Below are 24,283 nucleotides of genomic sequence, written 5' to 3'. Positions count from 1 at the left end.
GTCAGCCGCGGCCGGAGGCAGCCTTTCCCACCTCCCTTGGCGTGGAGAGGGGAAACCGGAGAAGTGGGTCACCCCGGCCGGCCCCGTCCGCCCACCCTCCCCGGCCTCGCCTCCCGCTCTCCCGCCCAGCCTCAGGCCTGGGCCGCGGCCGAAGCGGTGTGGCTGGAGCGGCGGCGCCCGGGGCCGGGCCTCCGGTGCCCGCGCCTCGGCGCTCTGCCCGCCAGTGCCCTTGCCCGCGCGCGGCGCCCGTCCTGCGGCGCGTTGGCCCTCCCGCCCCGCCCTCGGCGGGGCCCTTCCCGGTACTCGGGCGAGAGTGACATTCAGCGGGAAAGGCTAGCGCAGACGGCGGCGCCCCGCTCCCGGGCGGACCCGGCCGCGCGCACTCGCACCCCGCACGCCGGGCGGCGGTGGCGGCCGGGCGGCAGGCGCGCTCCCCCCGGGCCCGGCCCCGCCGCGGGCCGCCCCCAGCCCCGGGCCGCGCTGGCCGGCCGGCTGCGGGCGAGACCCGGGCGCTCGGGCCCCCGCGCAGCGGAAGGACGGATCCGGCGCCTCGGGAGAGCCCCTGCCTCATATGGCAAAGTTTCTCGCCAAGCTCCTGGGCTGCACGTTGCCGAGCAAGGGCGCCTCTCCCATGTTTGAGGTAGGTGGAGGGCGTGTCCCCGCGGCACGGCCGTCGGCGCGGGCGGCGACCCCTGGCCAGGGCCCTGGACCGTCTCTCTTGCTGGTTTCCACCTGCAGGTCTGGGGTGGGGCGCGAGGATGGCTGGGGGTGGGGGTCGGGGGAAAACCAGACCCCAGGGAGCCTGAAATCCAGCTCCTCTGAATCTCGGTGAAAATTTTGTTTTCCTTCCCTAGTAGGCAAACACGTTTTCTGTTAATCGAGTTTTGCGAGTTGCTCTTTCCCTAAAAGGCCAGGAACGTCTGAAAATGAGCGGGTGTCCTGCAGTCCTTCTCTGCTACCTACTTTGTTTCTTGCTTTTTCCTTTTCATCTGAAAAAACCTCAAACCCCAAACCCAAACCAACCAGGACGTGCAATCTCTGGGTCGGAAGGTTTCCACCTTGCCGCCCTCCTCCGCTCCCCTCCCCCACCCTCCCGCACAGCGCCAACTCCATTGAAGTTAACTCCTTTCTTCTTTCGGGAGTAAGATCCCTTGGGGATGAGAAGGGTTAAAAATGGGACTTGCCACATCAGGTGTACGAATCGCAGTGCTGAAGGCAGGTACATCTAATTGCTCCCACCTGTCTGAGGCAGCAGTGATGCTGCGGTGAGCATCTCTGCAAGGAGGCGTGTAAGAGGAGGGTGGCGGGCTTCTCCGCCTGGGGCAAAGGGTGGCACCTACTGTTGTATAGGAAACCCATGGGGGCCACTCAGTAGGGACAGTGTCTCACTGTGCACAGCTCCCCCAACCCCACCTCTAGAACCCTGTGTGTCCTTTGTCTCTGTCTACTCCATCTGCTGACTGCCTGTCTGCTGGGCCTGGACCAGAGGATGGTGGCAGTGGCCAGATTAACCTGCACTGCTGTGCGTGCCTGTGTGGCTCTCCTCACTCAGTCGTAGGCTCCTGCCAGCCTCAGGCTGCCTCTGGAGTACCTCCACCCTCAGTCTTCAGTTTCCTGACTGGCCAGAGAGAAGCTGAATTTGGTCTCTCTTCTCAGGATGCAGGAACTCATCCTTCAATAAGCCACCTCTTCAGGATTCTGACTCTTGAGTCTCCTCCCTGACTGCCGCTGAGTCTTTCTCATCTCTGACAGCTGTAGGTCTTCTTACCTTCTGAGGCCCTGTGGTCCCATCCCTTTGATTTTGGAGCTCAGACTGTTCAACCCAGAATCTCTGCCGCATGACAAAACCATCTTGAAGCAGGGAGATCCAGACAGTAGGTGATGGAGAGGAGCTGAGAAAATAAGAGCAGATGGGGAGAAACCAGACTGAAATGCCTGGGTACATGGTAGCCTGAAATCTAAGATATAATGAAGAGGCTGGAAAAGTCAAGGTTTCCAGGTCTGCAGCTAACATGAACTTAGGCATCTCTGCCCATTTGCTTCTCTGGAAGGGCTTTCCAGGTGGCACTAGTGGTAAAGAACCCGCCTGCCAATGCAGGAGATGTAAGAGATGTGGGTTCAATTCCTGGGTCGGGGAGATCCCCTGGAGGAGAAAATAGCAACTCACTCCAGCATTCTTGCCCAGAGAATCCTATGGACAGAGGAGCGTGGCGGGCTACAGTCTGTGAGATCACAAAGAATCGAATATGACTGAAGCAACTTAGCGTGTTAGCACGACCTAAAGGTTAGACATCATTTGAGGGTTGTTCCGAACACCCAAGGTACTTCTTGAAGATGGCTTTTCTCTTTGAATTTCTCTTCACTTGTGTTTGGTTTTTTGTTCTGAAGTTACCAGAACCCATGCCAAGCAATTTCAGTTGTACATGCTGCCTTTTAATGGTATATGCCTGCCTGTTTTATCTTCAGGCCAATAGATGCCCCACCTTAATTTCTTAAAATAATTGCCTCTCAATCATGGCTGAGAGGAGGGGGCCTCAGAAACTAGTCAGAGACCTATATATATATTTTCAATACTTTTATTTACTTATTTTTGGCTGCACTAGGACTTCATTGCTGTTCCAGCTTTTGCTCTAGTTGCAGTGAGTTGGGGCCGCTCTCTAGGTGTGGTGCGTGGGCTTCTCACTGTGGTGGCTTCTCTTGTTGCAGAGCACAGACTCCAGGGCACATGAGCTTCAATAGTTGCAGCACGTGGGCTCAGTAGTTGCAGCTCCTGGGCTCAAGAGCACAGGATCAATAGTTGTGGCGTGTAGGCTTGGTTGCTCCATGACACGTGGGATCTTCCCGGATCAGGGATCAAACCTGCCTTGGAAGGTAGACTCTTTGCTACCTGCCTTGGAAGGTAGACTCTTCCAGGGAAGCCCCCAGAGACCTATTTAGACAGTTAAGAAAATGAGTGGCTGTTTGGTCTTTGAAGAGCTCTAGGGAGAGGGAATTCCCTCTGTCCTCGGTGTCTCCTTGTGTCTTGCTCTGGGTTATTTTTAAGCACCCAGAGGCAGGAGCTGCCATGGCATCTGCTCTCTCCTTTCTACAACTGATGGATGCAGTGTTGGCTGAATCAACCCCAAACACTTCACCCAGGTGTCACTTTTAATCAGTGCTGCTGGAGCAGTTAAGTGATCATCCGTTTCCTCCCTGTGGGGGAAAATCTGTGCCCTCAGACAGATGAATAACTGAGTCAGGAATGTGTTTCAAGGATGCTTTCTTCTCAGGCAGCAACCCCTTCAACGCGCTCAGTCATAAACCAAGAGGCAGTTGTTGAGAGCTCTCGACGTCTGGGAGGGAGAGAAGTGTTGTACGAAAGAGATTCTTAAATCTTTCTAAATATTCCTTTTCTAAAAGTGGAAGGAGCGCTAGGATCTGAGAACATTTTAGGCAGCTTTTCATTTCTACCACGCACTCTCTTCCTAACTGTGGAGGGTACCTTCAGTTTCAGGGAAATCAAGAGCAGAGATGGGTGTTTACACGATACATGGCCTTTGGCTTCATTTTGGTTTGGTGCTGACCAGGAATGTGGTTGCTTCCTCTGTGTGTGTGTGTCATTGCTCAGTCATGTCTGACTCTTTGAGCCCCCATAGACTGTAGCCCTCCAGGCTCCTCTGTCCATGGATCCTCCAGGCAAGAATACTGGAGTGGGTTACCATTCCCTTCTCCAGGGGATCTTCCTGACCCAGGGATTGAACCCAGGTCTCCCACATTGCAGGTGGATTCTTTACCATCTGAGCCACAAGGGAAGTCCTAGTTGCTTCCTACGCAGGACAAATAGGTTTACGCAGAAGAGATTTACCTGAAAGAGCACTGAGTCCCGACAGGCCCTCTCATGTGCTTGTCGTTAGCTGACCAGGGAGAACGGGTGCCAGGCTGTGGAGGACACGGGAGCCAGAAGTCACTATGGTTGAAAAACAATGCCAGTGCGTGTCTGGCTGCATCATCTTCAGAGGCTCAGGACAGATGGTGTATGTTTGAAACAGAATGTCTTCGTGATCTTTTTGTTTCATCTTTTTCTTAGTATTTAAGTTAACAAGCCAAGTCTTTGAGAAACAGCTTTAAAATTTCAAGGAAAAAAGAAAGCAAAGGACCGTAAGTTCACTCCAGCCACGGTGGCACCGTGAGCACTGGGCTAGATGTTTGGAGTGGGGTTTGCAGTGCATGAAGGCAGAGGTCCTGCAGAAAGAGTGGGCTTCCTGAACGTTCTGATATCTAAGCACACGGGTACGTGGTTTCAGACCCAACAGGTTCTACTTCCCTGTGTCCTGTGTGCTTGAATGGCTGGATGTCGGGTCCTGGCATCAATTTCTTCCCCTTTAAGCTCTAACATATTAAGAAACTGTCCCCACCTCCACCGCCAGTATTGCTTTGCTTTCTTTGTGCCTCCGGGCTGGTCAGTGATGAGGTCTGGCTCCAGGACAGGAAGTGGCAGGAGAATCATGTAGACAGAGGCGGTTGCCTTTTCTCCCCGCAGAGCCCTCTGTCTTCAGTCTGCAAAGCTGCATCTTTCATCCTGCCATCCTCCATCATGTAACCTCGTGGGGCACCTTTCAGAGGCCACATCCATTGGGCAGAAGACATCTGGCTCTACAGAAAAGGGCTGTCAGTTCCCCACCACTGTCATGGATGTTCTCCAGAATTGTCACAGCTCATGTGCATTCTACTTATTTCCACGTTCTGTTTTCTGTCTCCCCCAGTATGACTGCCTAACTGCAACTATCGTTGTTCAGTCGCTGTTGTGTCCAACTTGTTGTGACCCCCTGGACTGCAGCACGCAGGCTTCCCTGTCCTTCACCGTCTCCCGGAGTTTGTTCAAACTCATGTCCATTGAGTCGGTGATGCCATCCAACCATCTCATCCTCTGTCACTGCCTTCTTCTCCCGCCTTCAATCTTTCCCAGCATCAGGGTCTTTCCTAGTGAGTTGGCTCTTGGCATCAGGTGACCAGAGTATTAGAGTTTCAGCTTTAGCATCAGTCCTTGCAGTGAACATTCAGGGTTGATTTTCTTTAGAACGGACTGGTTGGATCTCCTTGCAGTCCAACGGACTCTCAAGAGTATTCTCTAGCACCACAATTCTCAGCCTTCTTTATGGTCCAACTCTCACATCTGCACACAACTGTAACTGTAGTTTCATTTAAATTTATGCATAACACAAAATAACTATCATTTATTGCCTACTCTGGGCCAGGCATTGTTCTAAGGGTATAATATACATGATATCAGCTGTCCTCTCACTGGCTTCATAATTTTGGTGTTAACAACTATGTTTTACAGACAGGAAAAATTAAGTTTTAGAGAGTTTCTTTCCTTAAGATCATTCTATTAATGTGTGTTAGAGTGAGGGTCTCAAGATTCACCTTCCTCCCTCGACTATAGTTGCTTGGTATTTAGTTTTTTGCTTTGTTTTACTTTTTGTTTTCTACATCAGCTTCATTTCTAAATATACTCTTTGTCTTTGGAAGTAGGAAAGGCAAATCCCGTTCTCTCTTATTCTTTCTCTCACTGTGTTACCGTTGGGATGGTGTGAGTACCTTACTTCTGGAAATGATCAATCCAAGGTTGATTAAAGTCAGAAGAATTGTTAAAGGGAAGATTCAAGTACCATGTCTGTGACCCTTTACCAATAGCCTCCATTTGTGGAGTGTTTCCTGTATGTCGTCCTGGCTTATTCCCATGTGACGTTATGAGAGAACTGATGTTGTCTTCCCTGTTTCAGAAGTGAGGATGCCAAGGCTCAGAGTCATTACACAAATTGTCCAAGGTCACTTATCCACTCCAGGCCTAATCCGGGGGGTAAATGCTGGATTCTGATTCCACATGCTTTGCTAGCCAGCTGCACTGAGTTACCCAAATCTTTTCCTGGCCTCTGATCTCTGTCTTATCCACTTGGTCTCTTGCACTGTTGCCAAAGTCATTTTCTTTAATAGCCCAACTGACCACAGTACTCATTTATATACCCCCAGTTTTTGGTGTTTCACCTCTGCACACAGATTCAGCAGGATATGTAGCTCCCCTCAACAGTGTGTTCCTACCTAATTTTCATATTCAGTCTTATCTTCTTCCTGTTTCTTTCCAGTGTTCTTACGACTTTTTGGTCTCTTCCCGTTTCTTAACCATATCCTCTCACCTCCAAGCTCTTCCTCTGCCTGGAATATTCTCCCATTAACATTCTCTTATTGGTATTTCCCCTTTTTTCAGATTTTAGCTCAAATCTCACCTTCAGATCCACTTGCTGGAAAACATCCAGCCCTCCCTGAATGTTACTTATGTTTGTTCCTCTGTGAGGCCTTGAGCGAATTTCTCTTGTAACTCCTCTGCATTTCACTTTTCTAGCTTCAGTGGGAGTAATAGCACTGCTGATTGCAGGGTGGTGAAGGTCAAATGAGTTAGTGCCTGGAAAAGTGTTGCGTTGACAAAAAATTTTGTTTGGGTTTTTCCATTAGATGGTATGGAAAACCCAAATGTACTTTTTTGGACAACCCAGTACTTAGACTGGTGCTCAGGACATGGTCATTACTGAGATTCTAGTCTGTGTGTCTCTGACCTCGTGAGCCTTTACAGCTCAGTCCTTTTTCCTTCCACAAGACCTAACAGAGGATTTTGCACCTAGCTTTGCATCAGATAAATGTCTGATGCTCTCAACCTTGAAGGTTCATGGTTTTCTTTGCCGTTAAATTATTTGTTTATCTGAAATTCAAATTTAACCAGCATCTTGTTATTTTTATTTGCTTAATCTGGCAACCCTCGCTTCCCTTCTTCCTCCTCCTCTCAGAACCCAGCTCCTAGAGTCCAATCTCACTCAACCCTGGGAAGCTTTTCCCCATGCTTCCCTCTTTAAAGCCCCTTCTGTGTCAGAGATCATGTCCCAGGCCAACTGTGTCACTGTAGGGAATTCTAGCTGGGCAGCTGCCTGTCCCCACGGCCTCACTAGTATGGAAATGCTGGAGTGAGCAGGCTTTCCACGGCAAGTGCCGGGGCTGTGACTGAGAGTGGTGTATTCCTGGCATGCTCTGTGTTCATTCTTTATGTGCTCACCAGTTCACTCATTCATTCATTTACCGAATGTTGTGAAATGCCAGGTTTGTGCTGGATGCCCTGTGGAAGCCTTGCTAAGACACGTTCAAACTATTTTGACTGTGAGTCACTGTCAGAAATATATTTTACATTACAATCCTGAAGGGCACATGGCTATTTATACCTGTAACACTGATGTTAAGTTTCAGGAATAATACTTCTCCTTACGGCTGGAATGTATTTGATCTTTGCAATTTTGTTCTTTCCTTTCCTTTCCATTTATTGCATTCTATTAAGCATTGAACTGGGAAGGACGCATTGAATCGATTTCATGATTTGTGACTCATAATTTGAAAATCACTACTATGTAGGATGGCAAGATTCTATTTTTACAGAACAGTTTGTATTACTTCATTATCCCAGTACTCTGCTTACACCTTATTATACTATACATTAGAGTTTTGTGGCCTGTCTTGGGAAGCCATTCACCATGCATAACACTATTTTTTGGCGGGTGGGGGGGATATTTTCAGAGTTTCAAACAACTAACTTACCAAATGCCTTTTGATGACTATCCTGCCTCTAAATTGCATAAAAGGTTTGACATGTTACCTGATAATATTTTATGACACAGTTTTTAATCTTGAACACTGTACTCAAATTTCAGTTTATTTCTCTTTTCGCATCCACTAGTAACAAATGCGCTCCACTGGTTGGATGGCCTCCCTAGGCTACATTTAATGGATCTTTCTGGCTATATATTTTAATTGACTCCATCCCTTCTCCCTTGAAGAAAGTTGTACTTTGAAGCAGCGTTTTTCCCCTTCGAATTTGCCTGGGGAAGATCTTGATTTTATCCACTACAGTGAGGTCCTTTGTCTGCTTAAATGAATCTTGCATACTCTCATCCACTTGGTCCTTCTGACCGCTTCAAGCATCTAAAGGAAGAACCATGTGGTCTGGCTGTTTTGAAAGCAAATAACTAGCACGAGTGTGGCTATTGCTTCAGTGATTGGATGTTGGTAGACGATCATAAAGGAGAAGTTTACTTTGAGAATAATAGCTGCCATTGCCACAGCTGGTCTTTCTATGAGGGCCATTTGAATTTTAAGCTAATGGATACTGAGTTTGTCTTGTAAATTCCCCATTCAGTTGGTTTGAGGGCCAATTGGATGGCTCTACCACATCTGAGCCATTGTATACACACAGGCAACTCTACTTACCTTTTGTGTTGGCTGCTTTTAAACTCCGCATGTGGTCCTAAATGCTAGCGGTTCAGTTATAGGAATATGTGGTCCCATTATGATTACATCTGTCTAATGGCTTCTTGCTGAGAAACCATTACATGATTTTCCCCCCTTTTTTTGTATTTTGATAAGGAAACGCTAGTGTTTCACATCTGTCAAATCGCCAGTGCTGGCTGCATGTCATGGGGAGCATGTGGGAGCTTAACCCTTTGATTTTTTTTCTTTTTGCTTAGGTCTTTTCAATTCATAATGATGTTCTTGTATATTATGAATTTCTACTTTGTGAATCTTTGAAAAGATACAATAGATCTAATGGTGATGCTTATATTAGGGAAGTTCTGCCTACTTAGATTTGCCTATTGAAGTGACCAGTAAATAAAAATACAACTTCAATTTAAATTTTGTGATGAGTAAGGACTGTGCTTCCCATTCTTAGCGAATCTTAAATGTACTTAGGCCTATTTCTCCAAGTATCTATAATATATTAAAAGTATTCTAATGTCCCTTTCAAAGTTTGCATTTTCAAGCCCAAATCATTCTCTCTGCTCCCCATCTGAAACCCACTTTTCCTTTCCAACACCATCATCACCCCAAAGCTCCCCGTGTCTTCTTTTCACCTAGAGTAGCACTTTAGTGCCAACTTTGCTTACTCTCTTGTCTTCTTTCTTCGTGAACATTGTCAGTGATTCTTGCAGATTTTGTCTTGGATTTGTACCATTCTTTTTATTGCTTCTAGTCGTCATCTACTGATCTGAAACATTTATTGAGTATGTGCTATGACCGAGGACTAGTGGGGTCTGTAGGGGATTTCATGATAAGCTACTAATTGACTTGCCCCCCTGATGTCTCCCTCCTCTCCATTTTTCCTGAATATGCTGCTGGGACACCACAGTACCTCTTCATTATCACTTTCCTACAGACGAGTCTATATGGCTTTCTACTCCCGAAGGGTCAAGTCTTTAAATTCCACCTGGGTTATTTGTAAGGTATTCAGTTAAGTGTCTCACTTTGCATACCCCTCTTTAGTGCTTGTCATCGATTTCCTTCAGGGATCCTCACGTGTTAGATATAAATCCTTGCCCTGCATACTTGTTCATGCTCTTTGTCTATCCTGCAATATGATGATCTATCCTCATTCTTCCCATTCTTCCTACCTAAATGCTATCTAATCTTCAGAGCCATAATAAAGACCCAGTTGTTTATGAAGGCTTACCCAAATAAAGCAAAGAGGTTAAGATGACATGTGCTCATAAATCAAACACTTGGCTTCCAATCCTGGCTCCCTTACTTAACTATGTGACCTTAAAAATTTTTTTTAAATTGAAATATAGCTGGTTTACAATGTTGTGGTAGTTTCAGGTGTACAGCAAAGTGATTCAATTATATATATATATATATACACACATTTTTAAAGATTCTTTTCCATTACAGGTTATTACATGATACTGAGCAGCATTTCTAATGCTGCACCATTGGTCCATGGTGGTTGCCTATGTTCTATACAGTAGTCTATGTTTTGGGCTTCCCCAGTGCCTCAGCAGTAAAGAGTCTGCCTCAACACAAGAGATGTGCAGGAGATGCAGGTTCAATCCCTGGGTCAGCAAGATCCCCTGGATTAGGAAATGGCAACCCACTCCAATATTCTTGCCTGGGAAATCCCGTGGATAGAGGAGCCTGGCAGGCTACAGTTCATGGGATCCCAAAGAGTTGGACATAACTTTGAGACTAAAGAACAACAGCAACAGTCTAATATTTTAATCCCAAACTCCTAATATATCCCTCCACTCCTTTCCCCTTTGGTAACCATAAGTTTGTTTTCTATGTCTGTGAATCTATTTTGATTTCGTAAATTAATTCATTTGTATCATTATTTTAGATTCCCCATATATGCAGTATCTTATGATATTTGTCTTTCTCTGTCTGACCTACTTAGTATGATAATCTCTAGGTCCAGCTATTTTGTTGTAAATGACATTTTCATTCTTTTTTATGACTGAGTAATATTGTGTATGTGACCTTAATTAAGTAAATGACCTCCTTGTGTCTCATGTTTATTTCCTGTAAAATTAAAATAATAATAGTGGCTATCTTATTGCACTATTATGAGAATTAAATATTTCAAATAAAATACTTAGCATAGTATCTGGTAATAGTACTTACTATAACATGTATTTTCACCTTGATCTCCATACCCTGAGTATTCCCTCTTCTTTGACTAACCTTACAAATAATATCTTATTGTTGTTGCTGTTGTTCAGTTGCTAAGTTGTGTCTGACTTTTTGCAACCCCATGGACTGCAGCATGCCAGGCGTCCCTGTCCTTCCCTGTCTCTCAGAGTTTGCTCAAACTCATGTCCATGGAGTCGGTGATGCCATTCAACTGTCTCATCCTCTCTTGTCCCCTTCTCCTCCTGCCCTCAATCTTTCCCAGCATCAGGGTCTTTTCCAATGAGTCAGCTCTTCACATCAGGTGGCCCAAGTATTGGAGTTTCAGCTACCAGTAGCATCAGTTCTACTAATGAATGTTCAGTGTTGATTTCTTTTAGGATGGACCGGTTGGATCTCCTTGCCAGCCAAGGGACTCTCAAGAGTCTTCTCCAACACCACAATTCAAAAGCGTCAGTTCTTCGGCACTCAGTCTTCTTTATAGTCCAACTCTCACATCCATACATGGCTACTGGAAAACCATAGCTTTGACTAGACGGACCTTTGTTGGCAAAATGATGTCTTTGCCTTTTAATATGGTATCTAGGTTTGTCATTGCTTTCCTTCTAAGGAGCAATTGTCTTTTAATTTCATGGCTGCAGGCATTGTCAGCAGTGATTTTGGAACCCCAAAAAAGAAAATCTGTCACTGCTTCCACTTTTCCCCTTCTATTTGCCATGAAGTGATGAGACCGGATGCCATTATCTTAGTTTTCTGAATGTTGAGTTTCAAGCCAGCTTTTTCACTCTCCTTTCTCATGTTCATCAAGAGGCTCTTTAGTTCTTCACTTTCTGCCATAAGGGTGGTGTCATCTGCCTATCTGAGGTGATTGATATTTCTCCCAGCAATCTTGATTCCAGTTTGTGCTTCATCCAGCCCAGTGTTTCTCATGATGCAGTCTGCATGTAAGTTAAATAAGCAGGGTGACAATATACAGCCTTGATGTACACCTTTTCCAATTTTGAACCAGTCGATTGTTCCATGTGTAGTTCTAACTGTTGCCTCTTGTCCTGCATACAGGTTTCTCAGGAGGCAGGTAAGGTGGTCTGATATTACCATCTCTGTAAAATTTTTCCACAGTTTGTTGTGATTCACATATAGGCTTTAGTGTAGTCAATGAAGCAGAAGTGGGTGTTTTCCTGGAATTCTCTTATGTTCTCTATGATCCAATGGATGTTAGCAATTTGACCTCTGGCTCCTCTGCCTTTTCTAAATCCAGATTGTACAACTGAAATTTTTCAGTTCACGAACTGTTGAAGCCTAGCTTGAAGGATTTTGAGCAAAACCTTACTAGCGTGAGAAATGAATACACTTGCATGGTAGTTTGAACATTCTTTGGCACTGCCATTCTTTGAGATTGGAATGAGAACTTATCTTTTCTAGTTCTGTGGCCACTGCTAAGTTTTCCAAATTTTCTGGCATATTGAGTCCAACACTTTAGGAGCCTCATCTTTTAGGATTTTAAATAGCTCAGCTGGTATGCTTGTATGAATTCTCCACAGTGCTGAGTGCAACATAGGTGCTCAATCAGTGCTGATCAATGTTGAAAACATTATGCTGCTTTATCAAAATCTGGGTACCAGTTTATTTCTGGATACATTTAATTGTAGTTAATGGAAATGGGATAGCCATTGTCCTTTAGTGACTTGTCCTCAATCTATGGGACGTGTGTTAATTCTAACTTAGGCTGCTGTTGTGCAAATGGTGACAATATACTTTTATATGCAACTGTGACAGAAGCAATTCTTGAAAAATGTACCAGTTATACATGTCATTTAAATGAAATTCAACCATAGATTGCAATATAATTAAACACAGGGTATTTTTTGTTTTTCAGTTGGTTTGCGAAACATGTATCCTCAAAATAGGTCAAGTGAAGCAAATTCGTGCCATAAGTCAAGTTTTTATTCATCAGACTTTTGTGTTCCATGCTGTTAGTGGAGAATTCTGGCTTAAAGTCAGGTTGGATTATTCCAAAGTTAATTTACTCCAAAGGACACTTACTCAGTGGGCTTCCTTATCATATTTCCAGTGGGACAGAGGGAGTAATGATGCCCTGCTTCCCTGGAAAACTCTGTTGGATGATCTGAAAGCATGGGAATTTAATTTCATGGAGATTATCTGAATTTGGTTGAAAGAAAAGTGGGGGTACCTACAGAGAGGCGCATGGGGCTGAAAAGTAAAGAGTAGCAGCCTTATGAATTGCAAAGAACCTGCACCCAGAGTTTTAAGATCTGAATTCTGAACCTGGCTTGTCTCCGCACTGGCTCAATGCAATTGGGGGAAATCTCCTTACCTCTCTGAGTGTCAGTTTTCATAGCTCTGAAATGCAGGTATCAGTATTCAATTTGCATTATTCACAGAAATGATGTGAGGCTCTGGTGTAATAAATGTGAAAATCCTTATAAAATATCAAGCATTCTGCTAAGTCACTTCAGTCGTGTCCAACTCTGTGTGAACCCATAGACGGCAGCCCACCAGGCTCTCCCGTCCCTGGGATTCTCCAGGCAAGAACACTGGAGTGGGTTGCCATTTCCTTCTCCAGTGCATGAAAATGAAAAGTGAAAGTAAAGTCGCTCAGTCGTGTCTGACTCTTAGCAACCCCATGGACTGCAGCCTACCAGGCTCCTCTGTCCATGGGATGTTCCAGGCAAGAGTACTGGAGTGGGGTGCCATTGCCTTCTCTGATCAAACATTCTACAAACATGAATTGCCATCACCGGTACTGTACAAAGAGGACGGAAATATAAGGTAACTATTTGGTGTCCTGGGCATGTAGGAACCTGCTGGGAAGTGTACTGTTGGGGATGGTATGAATGGCAAAGAATAGAAATGTTTCTGTTTGAAAGGTAGAGAAAGAATATGAAGCAGTCATAATTTAGAACTAGAGCTTTAACGCTTGTGTAATAACCCCTGGAATCTCTGTATGCAGAGATTTACTTCAGGAATAATGCACTTTTTAAAAAATATTGTGCTTTACAATATTGGACTGATGCTGAAGCTGAAACTCTGATATTTTGGCCACCTGATGCAAAGAACTGACTCATTGGAAAAGACCCTGATGCTGGAAAGATTGAAGGCAGGAGGAGAAGGGGATGACAGAGGATGAGATGGTTGGATGGCATCATCAACTCGATGGACATGAGTTTGGGTGGACTCCAGGAGTTGGTGATGGACAGGAAAGCCTGGTGTGCTGCAGTCTCCATGGGGTCACAAAGAGTTGGGCACAACTGAACTGAACTGAACTCACTCTAGAGCCTCCCACCCTCCCATTCCGCCCCTCTAGGTCATCACAGAGCACCGAGCTGAGCTCCCTGTGCTGTGCAGCAGGTTCCCACTAGCCCTCTGTTTTGTACATGGAAGTGTATGCATTTCTTTGCCAACAAAGGTCCGTCTCGTCAAGGCTATGGTTTTCCCAGTGGTCATGTATGGGTGGGAGGGTTGGACTGTGAAGAAAGCTGAGCACCGAAGAATTGATGCTTTTGAACTGTGGTGTTGGAGAGGACTCTTGAGAGTCCCTTGGACTGCAAGGAGAGCCATCAAGTCCATTCTAAAGGAGATCAGCCCTGGGTGTTCTTTGGAAGGAATGATGCTAAAGCTGAAACTCCAGTACTTTGGCCACCTCATGCAAAGAGTTGACTTGTTGGGAAAGACTCCAATGCTGGGAGGGATTGGGGGCAGGAGGAGAAGGGGACGACAGAGGATGAGATGGCTGGATGGCATCACGGACTTGATGGACGTGAGTCTGAGTGAACTCCAGGAGTTGGTGATGGACAGGGAGGGCTGGCGTGCTGCGATTCATGTAGTTGCAGAGTCGGACACGACTGACCTGACTGAACTGACTGTGTATGTATTTCAGTCCCACCCTCAGCTTCCTGCACTATGTCCAGAAGTTCATTTGCTACATTAGCATCTCTATTCCTGCCCTGCAAATCGGTTCATCAGTACCAGTTTTCCAGATTCCACACGTGTGGGTTAATATACACTATTTGCTTTTCTCTTGCTGACTTACTTTACTTTGTATAACCAGCTCTAAGTTCGTCCATCTCAGTTCAACTGAGTCAAACTGAGGAAGAAGGCACTTTTTGAGAAGTAAACTTGAACTAGATTTATGAATGAAATTCTATCAGCATGGGAGGAGGAACGCAGATATCAGTGAAAGAAGGAAAACTGCAAGGTGGGACTGCTGGGGCAGGCTCAGAAATAGGGTGTGAGGATATAGGACCGTAGATGAAAGAGACAGACAGTGGTTCCAACTTTTTTTGTCCCCTGAATCTAGCTACCTTGTGCCAGCAAAAAAGAGCTTGACACATGATGACTCAAATAACCTTGCTATGGGGCCATTTCAGAGAGTAGAACTCAGACAGGGGAGCCTGTTCAACGCAGGGGGAGCACTGTGGGTCTGGCAAGGGCGCAGTGAGTAGTTTCGAGCAGGAGTGGTCCAGACATACAGGCAGCCTGGAGCCAGCAAGGTCCAGTGGCTGCCTGGACTGGTTCAAGAGTTTATAGGATGTCATCTCCCCCAGAGAACACCTGCTGATAACAAAGGAGGATCAGATCCTTGGAAGAGAACCTGAAGTGCTCAATGTGTGGGTAGGGTTATGTGGCTAGCAAAATTTAGGCGTGAGTGATACAAAGACTTCATTTGTAACCACATTGGGGTACTTAGAACTAGCCCTTATTATCTAGTCAATTTCCTTCTTTCCTATTCCAGTCTTGAACCAGGGTAGGCCTTTTGTGAAATCTAACCCCCAAGGCAATTTTTCTTTTTTTAGCCTAACCAGCTTATTCTTGATGTTTATTTTAACCAAATTTCATGTGTTAACATGTATTGTGTGTCTATTTGAGAAAGGAGGGTGGTGTGGGAGAGGTCAGGCTCACATAACAGAGCCACACATGAACAGAAAGACACAGAGACACACAGTGAGTTGCTCCTGGAGTGGTCATGATGATTGAACCACACCATGGCCAGTGGTTAAAATAAATCCAGAAATCTCACTGATTTTATTACCAGCTTTGCTCTAAAACCTCAGATGTGTTTATGCACGTGAGGCCAAGCTCATGGTACACTTCTCAAGCATTAGCAAATGGAACTTCCTTTCCTTCAGAGTTTCTCTTTTGCCTCCTTCCTCTCCTCTAGCTTAGGGAGGCCGTTTCTAAGAATCTGTGGCATCACTGTGCAATTTTCATTTTTTTTCTCATCTCGCTCTGCAAATAGAAACTGATTTCATTTTTTCTCATGTATAAAGAAATAGTGCATCTGATTTCATAGGCCAGAAAGAAATGATTGGAAAGCATCCAGCCAGGCCCTGGGGAAGCCCCTAAAATTATCCTCTGCCTTATGGACTGTCCAGATTGTTTGTACGTGTGGCTGGGGAAGATGGGGGTAGAGAAGAGGGATTTGGGAAATAGACTTTTCTTGTGCCCAGATGCTGTGAGTGAGTCAGATGGCTGAGTGAATACCCCGATGCCTACTGTGATTTTTAGGAGTCCATTTGCTCAGTGCCAGGTTTGGACATCCAGGCAGCTGGGTGGAGCCTCTGGGGTTCCTAGCTGATGCACACCCTCTCTCAGCTCATTGTGTGGACTTCCCTTTTGCATGAATACTTCCTGGATAAATACATGTCTTTTGGCTTACCTTGAGTTCTTTCTTTGATTTGGAATTGCTGCCGGTTAGAATGACTAAGAAATATGCCCTCACTTAACAGAGTTGATGGATCATAGATAATAATAACAGTTCTTCATCGTGTTTAGAATTCACCAGAACACCTCATATACATAATCTTATTAGAAATGGAGAAACAGTAGGGGGTTCTTTTACTCTATTTACAGATGGAAAAATGAAGGAAGAAGGAATTGAGAAATATTAACCTTTGGAAAGCAGCTTGGGTTTAAAATTGTCCAACATAATAATTTTTCATTTTTTTCCTGTGTTTGTCTTCCTCAATAGAATTAAGAAGATAGCACTAGAGAAACACCATCAATTGAAATCATTAATATGAAAGTCTTTGAAACTCATAAAGTAGTGCAAAAAATTGGCTTCCCAGGTGGCTTAGTGATAAACAATTCACCTACACTGCAGAAGATGCAGGAGACCCAGGTTTGATCCTTCAGTTGGGAAGATGCCTTGGAGGAGGAAATGGCAACCCCACTCCAGTATTCTTGCTTGGAAAATTCCATGGATAGAGGAGCCTGACGGGCTACAGTCCATGGTGTTGCAAAGAGTTGAACACACGACTGAGCGACTAACACACTCTGGAATATTGCAAGATATACCTAAATACTGTAAAATATTATTTAAATGAAAAATTTAAATGAAAAATTTCCCATTTTCTGGCCTTGCAGATGGACATGATAACAGAGGGGACCATCTTTTTTTTGTTTTTTAATTTATTTATTTTACTTGGAGGCTAATTATTTCACAATATTATAGTGGTTTTCGCCATGCATTGACATGAATCAGCCATGGGTGTACATGTGTTCCCCATCCTGAACCCCACTCCCACCTACCTCTCCATCCCATCCCTCAGGGTCATCCCCCTGGACTGGCGATCTGTTTCACATATGATAATATACATGTTTCAATGCTATTCTCTCAAATCATCCCACCCTCGCCTTCTCCCACCAAGTCCAAAAGTCTGTTCTTTACATCTGTGTCTCTTTTGCTGTCTCGCATACAGGGTCATCATTACCATCTTTCTAAATTCCATATATATGTGTTAGTATACTGTATTGGTGTTTTTCTTTCTGGCTTACTTCACTCCGTATATCGGCTCCAGTTTCATCCATCTCATTAGAACTGATTCAAATGTATTCTTTTTAATGGCTGAGTAATACTCCATTGTGTATATGTACCACAGCTTTCTTATCCATTCATCTGCTGATGGACATCTAGGTTGTTTCCATGTCCTGGCTATTATAAACAGTGCTGCGATGAACATTGGGGTACATGTGTCTCTTTCAATTCTGGTTTCCTCACTGTGTATGCCCAGCAGTGGGATAGCTGGATTGTATGGCAATTTTATTTCCAGTTTTTAAAGGAATCTCCACACTGTTCTCCATAGTGGCTGTACTAGTTTGCATTCCCACCAACAGTGCAAGAGGGTTCCCTTTTCTCCACACCCTCTCCAGCATTTATTGTTTGTAGACTTTTGGATAGCAGCCATTCTGACCCGCATGAGATGGTACCTCATTGCGGTTTTGATTGGCATTTCTCTGATAATGAGTGATATTGAGGATCTTTTCATGTGTTTGTTAGCCATCTGTATGTCTTCTTTGGAGAAATGTCTGTTTAGTTCTTTGGCCTATTTTTTGATTGGGTCACTTATTTTTCTGGAATTGAGCTGCAGGAGCTGCTTGTATATTTTTGAGATTAATTCTTTGTCAGTTGCTTCATTTGTTATTATTTTCTCCCATTCAGAAGTCTGTCTTTTCACCTTGCTTATAGTTTCCTTCGTTGTGCAGAAGCTTTTAAGTTTAATTAGGTCCCATTTGTTTATTTTTGCTTTTATTTCCATTACTCTGGGAAGTGGGTCATGGAGGATCCTGCTGTGATTAATGTCAGAAAGTATTTTGCATATGTTTTCCTCTAGGAGTTTTATAGTTTCTGGTCTTACATTTAGATCTTTAATCTATTTTGAGTTTATTTTTTGTGTATGGTGTTAGAAAGTGTTCTAGTTTCATTCTTTTACAAGTGGTTAACCAGTTTTCCCAGCACCATTTGTAAAAGAGATTGTCTTTTCTCCATTGTATATTCTTGCCTCTTCTGTCAAACATAAGGTGTCCATAGGTGTGTGGATTTATCTCTGGGCTTTCTATTTGGTTCCATTGATCTATATTTCTGTCTTTGTGCCAGTACCATACTGTCTTGATGACTGTGGCTTTGTAGTAGAGCCTGAAGTCAGGCAGTTTGATTCCTCCAGTTCCATTCTTCTTTCTCAAGATTGCTTTGGCTATTTGAGTTTTTTTTGAATTTCCATACAAATTGTGAAATTATTTGTTCTAGCTCTGTGAAAAATACCATTGGTAACTTGATAGGGATTGCATTGAATCTATAGATTGCTTTGGGTAGCATACTCATTTTCACTATATTGATTCTTCTGATCCATGAACATGGTATATTTCTCCATCTATTAGTGTCATCTTTGATTTCTTTCATCAGTGTTTTATAGTTTTCTATATTTAGGTCTTTTGTTTCTTTAGGTAGATTTATTTCTAAGTATTTTATTCTTTTTGTTACAATGGTGAATGGAATTATTTCCTTAATTTCTCTTTCTGTTCTCTCATTGTTAGTGTATAGGAATGCAAGGGATTTTTGTGTGTTAATCTTATATCCTGCAACTTTACTATATTCACTGATTAGCTCTAATAATTTTCTAGTGGAGTCTTTAGGGTTTTCTATGTAGAGGATCATGTCATCTGCAAACAGAGTTTTACTTCTTCTTTTCCAATTTAGATTCCTTTTATTTCTTTTTCTTCTCTGATTGCTGTGGCTAAAACTTCCAAAACTATGTTGAATAGTAGTGGTGAGAGTAGTTACCCTTGTCTTGTTCCTGACTTTAGAGGAAATGCTTTCAGTTTTTCACCATTGAGGATAATGTTTGCTGTGGGTTTATCATATATGGCTTTTATTGTGTTGAGGTATATTCCTTCTATACCTGCTTTCTGGAGGGTTTTTTTTTAATCATAAATGGATGTTGAATTTTGTCAAAGGCTTTCTCTATATCTATTGAGATAATCATATGGTTTTTATTTTTCAATTTGTTAATGTGATGTATCTCATTGATTAAAGAATCCTTACATCCCTGGGATAAAGCGAGGGGACCATCTTTGATGATCTGTTTTTAAAATCTTTTCCAATCCCTTCTTTGTCCCACAAAATTAGCATGAATTCCACCTGCCATCTCTAACCAGCCCCATCAGCCCCATCTCTTCGAGTTCCTTGTATCACTGAATGAAGAGCTCCTAAGCCAAGGCCTGTCGAGAACCAATCAATTTTTGTCTCGAGACAAACCCTTCCTAAGTTATAGGATGTGGGCTGATTGAAAGATTCAGAAGCTGAGGCTCATCAAGATAAAGCAGACATCCCGAGATAACCACAGCCAGGAGGAGAGCTGAGAGTTTGGCTTGTGTTTTCAAGTTCCCCTGTTCTTCCCAGGGCAAGCTGAGTGTTAAATGTGATGCCTCCCCTCCCCTGCCACCAGTATAAGGAGACAACTGAGTCTCAGATATGTTAGTTCTCTTCATTCTCTAGTCCCCCACTCTTTCCAGGGAAAGGTGGGTGTTAACTGTAATGCCCCCCCACCCGCCCCCAACTAGTGTTAGGAAGCAACCAAGTCTCAGATATGTTAGTTTTCCCTATAATGACTCCATCACCAATGCAAAGGCGTGACCCTTCCCACTCCCTGAAGCTTTATTGGTACCAAAGTCTGCTTTTTAATGATTTTCTTCTAGAGTTTAAGCCTAATCTCTACTCTGTCTCTCATCAGTTATTATTATGTGAACATAGGCAAGTTACTTCTCTAAGCTTCAGGGTCTCATTATCCATAAACTGAGGATGGTGATTACCATGAGGATTAAATGAGAAAATAGATATAAAGTGTTAAGCACTATGCTTGTTGCATAATTAATGTTAGGTGTTAGGTGTTACCTTTCTTCTGCTGCTTATTTTAAAAAAAACTTCCACCTCATGGTTGGGCTTGATTTACATTTTAGCCTGATTCTTCTCCGGCTAATTTTTGAAAGTGAGGTGGACATTGAATGGACACGTGATGGGAACGGGAAATGCCCAAGAGAAGGTACCTTCTATATACACTTTATTCCTGGTATATGAAAACTGTATTAGATGCCATATTCTAGTGATAATCAAAGATTGGTTTTTAAAAATTTTTTTCTGGGTAAATAAAGTAATGTTTACTTTTCTTTCTGAAGTTTCTTGCCCATCACGTACTGTGCTATGCTGATTACTCATTGAACAAGTATTTATTTAATCCCAATTATATGCCCTATTCACGTGCTTGGTGCTGTAACAATTACAAAAGGAAAAACGCATAAGCTCTTCCTCAAGTTTACTTGAGGAGATTTGATCTCTAAATGCAAAAACACGGGACAGCTCTGAGCTGAGGTCTGGTAGGAAACCACCATGCCTATTCTAGAGACAAGATTTCACAGGTTCTTTCCCAAGAATGCTTCCAAGTGCTGTGGCAATGATTTAAAATCTTTTCCAAAAGGAGCTGATTTCAGAAGAGAATCTGTTTTTCTAGATTGATAATGATAAATAGGCAAAATAAATTATCATTTGTGTTTTACAACTTGCCAAGACACCAGAAATGATTTAAAATGGCAAAAGGTGGAATTATGTCTGAGGTCACATCAGACATAAAACCTTTTTAAAACCAAGCCTCTTTATTGGACTTTCTAATTTATTTTGCAGTACCTTCAGCATATTACTTTCCTCATATGTATAGTGTTCTTAAAAAATCTCACTGGTCTTCCTTGTAGGTTTTATGAGTTATGACATGAAAATACTCGGTATAGGCCCCAGCACATGGTAGCAAAGTATCCAATTAGTAATATTTTTCTTTCTACGCTGATGAATATGCTCTTTGTCTTTTCTAGACCAGAGGTTTAAATTAAGTCCTCCCTTTGCAGTCCCTCCTCCTGTTATCCACTTTTATTCTGCTATCTCCTGGAACGTTTCAATATTGTCTACAGCTCAGCATGGCTTTTCCTACCCCATCAAAGAGTTAATAATGCTGTGCTCCAGCCTTTCTAGTTTGCTGGAACTACATCATCAGAGAAATCGTTGTGGCTCTTTTGGTGCAACTCATTGATGTCCAGAACAACTAATTAGAGAGGGGCAATATAGAAAATCAATCTTTACTAACACTGATGTTTCTTCCAGTTTAAGCAATTGGTTTGCTTACATTCTTTGTGAAAACCTGTTGAGATCTAAAATTACCTCAGATGACTACTTTAGAGAGTTCTAATAGGCTCTTGGTGTTAGAATAAAGATTGCCTGAACATTAAATACACTGTCAGGATTTGGAAGAGATCCAGCACATTATGTGAACTCACTAGACAGTGGTTTGTACTCATGATACCATGTAAGAAGCTTCAGGCAAAGGTAGGACTAGTGTAACTTCATGAGAATCTAGCCTACTTAGAGGAAAGAGAATGGTATTAGATCTATTTCCCTTTGTACCTTTATTTCTTGATCTTTCCCCACTGTGAACTCCAGGAAATCAACCTGTATGAAATACATCCACAGAACTCTCTTGGCCTCAGCATCTAATTGTTGGCTTTAGCCAGTGGAGAGCATTGGCTAGAGATTGGAGGGAGTGGAGACCATGAGGGCAAGATGTTTATTACCCTGACTCACAGTTTTCTAGGTTACTTTGAGCTGGGTGGTCCCCACTACCTAAGATCACAGCTCCTGTAAGATGGTCCTCTCCACATAGCCTGTCTGTCTCTAGCTTCCTGCAACTCTCCCCTTTTCTTGCTACTTTAAGTGGGGTGCTGTGCTGTGTTTAGTTGCTCAGTTGTGTCCAACTCTTTGTGACCCCATGGATTATAGCCCGCCAGGCTCCTCTGTCCATGGGGATTCTCCAGGTAAGAATACTGGAGTGAGTTGCCATGCCTGGGCATGTTACTAGTCCCAAGACATTGTACCATACCTTGTGGTTTTTCGTATACCTTTCCTGCATCTTTGTAAAATTTTGCTGAACTTCTCTTAAATTACCCAATTTGAGTGTGCCATCTGTTTCCTATGAGGACCCTGAATGATAGAGGAACATTAGCAACATCCTCTTGAAAGATCAAAGTGGCCATCTGAATTACTGGCTTGTAAAATTTCTGCCAGTTCATAAAAATGCTATGTACCTTGCTACCTATTCAACTCAAAGTGGGAAGTCACAAGAATGGCGTGTAAAGATGTGCTTGTGTTGGTTGTGATTGTGGTTACATGGAATGTTGTTTGGGTCAAATGATGTATTACTAGAACTTCAGTAAATGCCAGAATCTTAACAATGGAGCATTTAGAGATAGAGTGGGAAGCTGAATGCATTGCATCTCAACTTCTCAGCTTGCAGGTGAGGAATTTGAATTGTCAAGAGAGTTCAGTGAGTTGCCCAAGTTCAGCTGCTTGGCAAGTATGTGGCAAAACTGGGTCTTGAACCATGTCTTGTGACTCTGACATGATTCATAGTCATGTCCCGATTGTGGAAAGGTGTCAAATTTAGTTTCCATTAAGCAGAATACATCGATTTGACTTTAACTAGTCAGCTTGCAATGAACTAGAAATATACCTAAACACAGTGTTGTGGGTTTTGATTTATTTTAAATAGGAAATTAAGTGCAAGTGAAGAATTTCAGTTTATGATAATTCATTCATCTGTTGCATCAGTTTAGCTACATAGAACAATGTTTTGGAGATGTTAACACTGTTTTGGAACTGGTCTATTCATAAGGAGGTTTTTTTTTTTTTGCTGTATTGTACTTTTCATTTCAGAAAATGTAATTTATATTTGTGCTGAGTGATGGATTATAAACATATTCAGAAAGCAGTCCTAATCTCTGAATGTGTTTCACTTAAAAAGAGTTTTGGGGGAGCTGAAATCTCCTCACTGTTTCATATGAGAAAAATGTTTGATTTTCTACTGTGTCTGTGGTGTGTATTCCCTATGAACTGGTGTAGTTGTTATATGGAGAATGTAAATGTTTCTACCCTTAAGATAACAGCAGCCTAATGCTGTTATATTGGATAAAGATTATGTTCCAATTCGAACACCAACAGGATAAAATTTCCTGCTTTAGTCAACTGTTAGGAAGACCTGCAAGATAACCTCTTCAATTAAAGTGTAAACCTCTGACTTCAAGGGTGAAAATTTACATTTCTTTCATAGTCTCTTCTACCTCTTTGCATAGTGGACGGGGAAAATGATAATTGCTTAGTGAAGATTTGGCCCGTAAATAAATGAAATCCTGATAGATGTTCTTGTAGTATTTCAGGAATAGGAATGGGAATTCACTCCTGTTGTTATTTTATCCAGTTCATAATTGCTGGGCTTGATGGCTCACACAGTGGAAACATTACTTGGCTATACATTGTATGTGAGCATAGTGACAGCTTTTTTTTTTCTATTTAGGTTTGCATACAGAAAAATTGAATTGTTAATTCAATATTATCTTTTTAATAAATTAAAGACTAAAACTGTTTAGGTAAGCAAATTAATAGTAGATTGATTTCAATCAATTTTTACTATGAAACATCATCAATTTTCATATATATAAGCCTTGAAGGTTAATAAATATAAGCAGTTTGTTGGCTTCAGTTTTTGTGCTTTGATCCATAAAAACAGTGACTCACAACAGCCAGATGTGTTATTTTTCTTGTACCTTTGCAAGGTGCTGGGAGGGTCTTTTCTTCAATTCTGCTTTCCTGGATAATGCTGCACATTATTATATTACATGCATTGTTTAGAATTTTGAGCTATCAGTTTTGCCCCTGTATAATGCAAAGCTACAAATACATGCCATTCCTTTTAAAACATCATAAATGGGTCCTTTTTAAAGCAAATGCCAAGATTGGCTTAATTATCTTTTGAATGGGGGAGCTTTCAGAGAAAAAGGCCTGTTGAAAAGATAATAGTCATCTTCATGCTGACCGTTATGTAAAAATTGTACTTTGATAATGATATTTCCTCCAGAAAGAAAGTTAAATAGAAAGTTATGCCATAGTCCTCTGGGGTGAGTACTGAATGTTAACTTATTA

General features: G+C 42.8%; 1 protein-coding gene across 1 annotated transcript in view; it reads left to right on the top strand.

Annotated features, from left to right (window-relative positions):
• The first annotated feature begins 298 nt into the window (after positions 1–298).
• Positions 299–24,283, top strand: part of RASGEF1B (RasGEF domain family member 1B) — a 667,380-nt gene continuing 643,395 nt past the window's right edge. Inside the window, exon 1 of the mRNA XM_069594460.1 lies at positions 299–640. Within this exon, the coding sequence (XP_069450561.1) occupies positions 572–640 (69 nt within the window). The 5' untranslated portion in view covers positions 299–571. The remainder of the gene's footprint in view (positions 641–24,283) is intronic.

The sequence above is a fragment of the Ovis canadensis genome, chromosome 6 (assembly GCF_042477335.2).
Source record: "Ovis canadensis isolate MfBH-ARS-UI-01 breed Bighorn chromosome 6, ARS-UI_OviCan_v2, whole genome shotgun sequence".
In the NCBI taxonomy this organism is placed as follows: domain Eukaryota; kingdom Metazoa; phylum Chordata; class Mammalia; order Artiodactyla; family Bovidae; genus Ovis; species Ovis canadensis.
The sequence above is the reverse complement of the archived record's forward strand: the minus strand, read 5'-3'. Positions and strand labels throughout refer to the sequence as shown.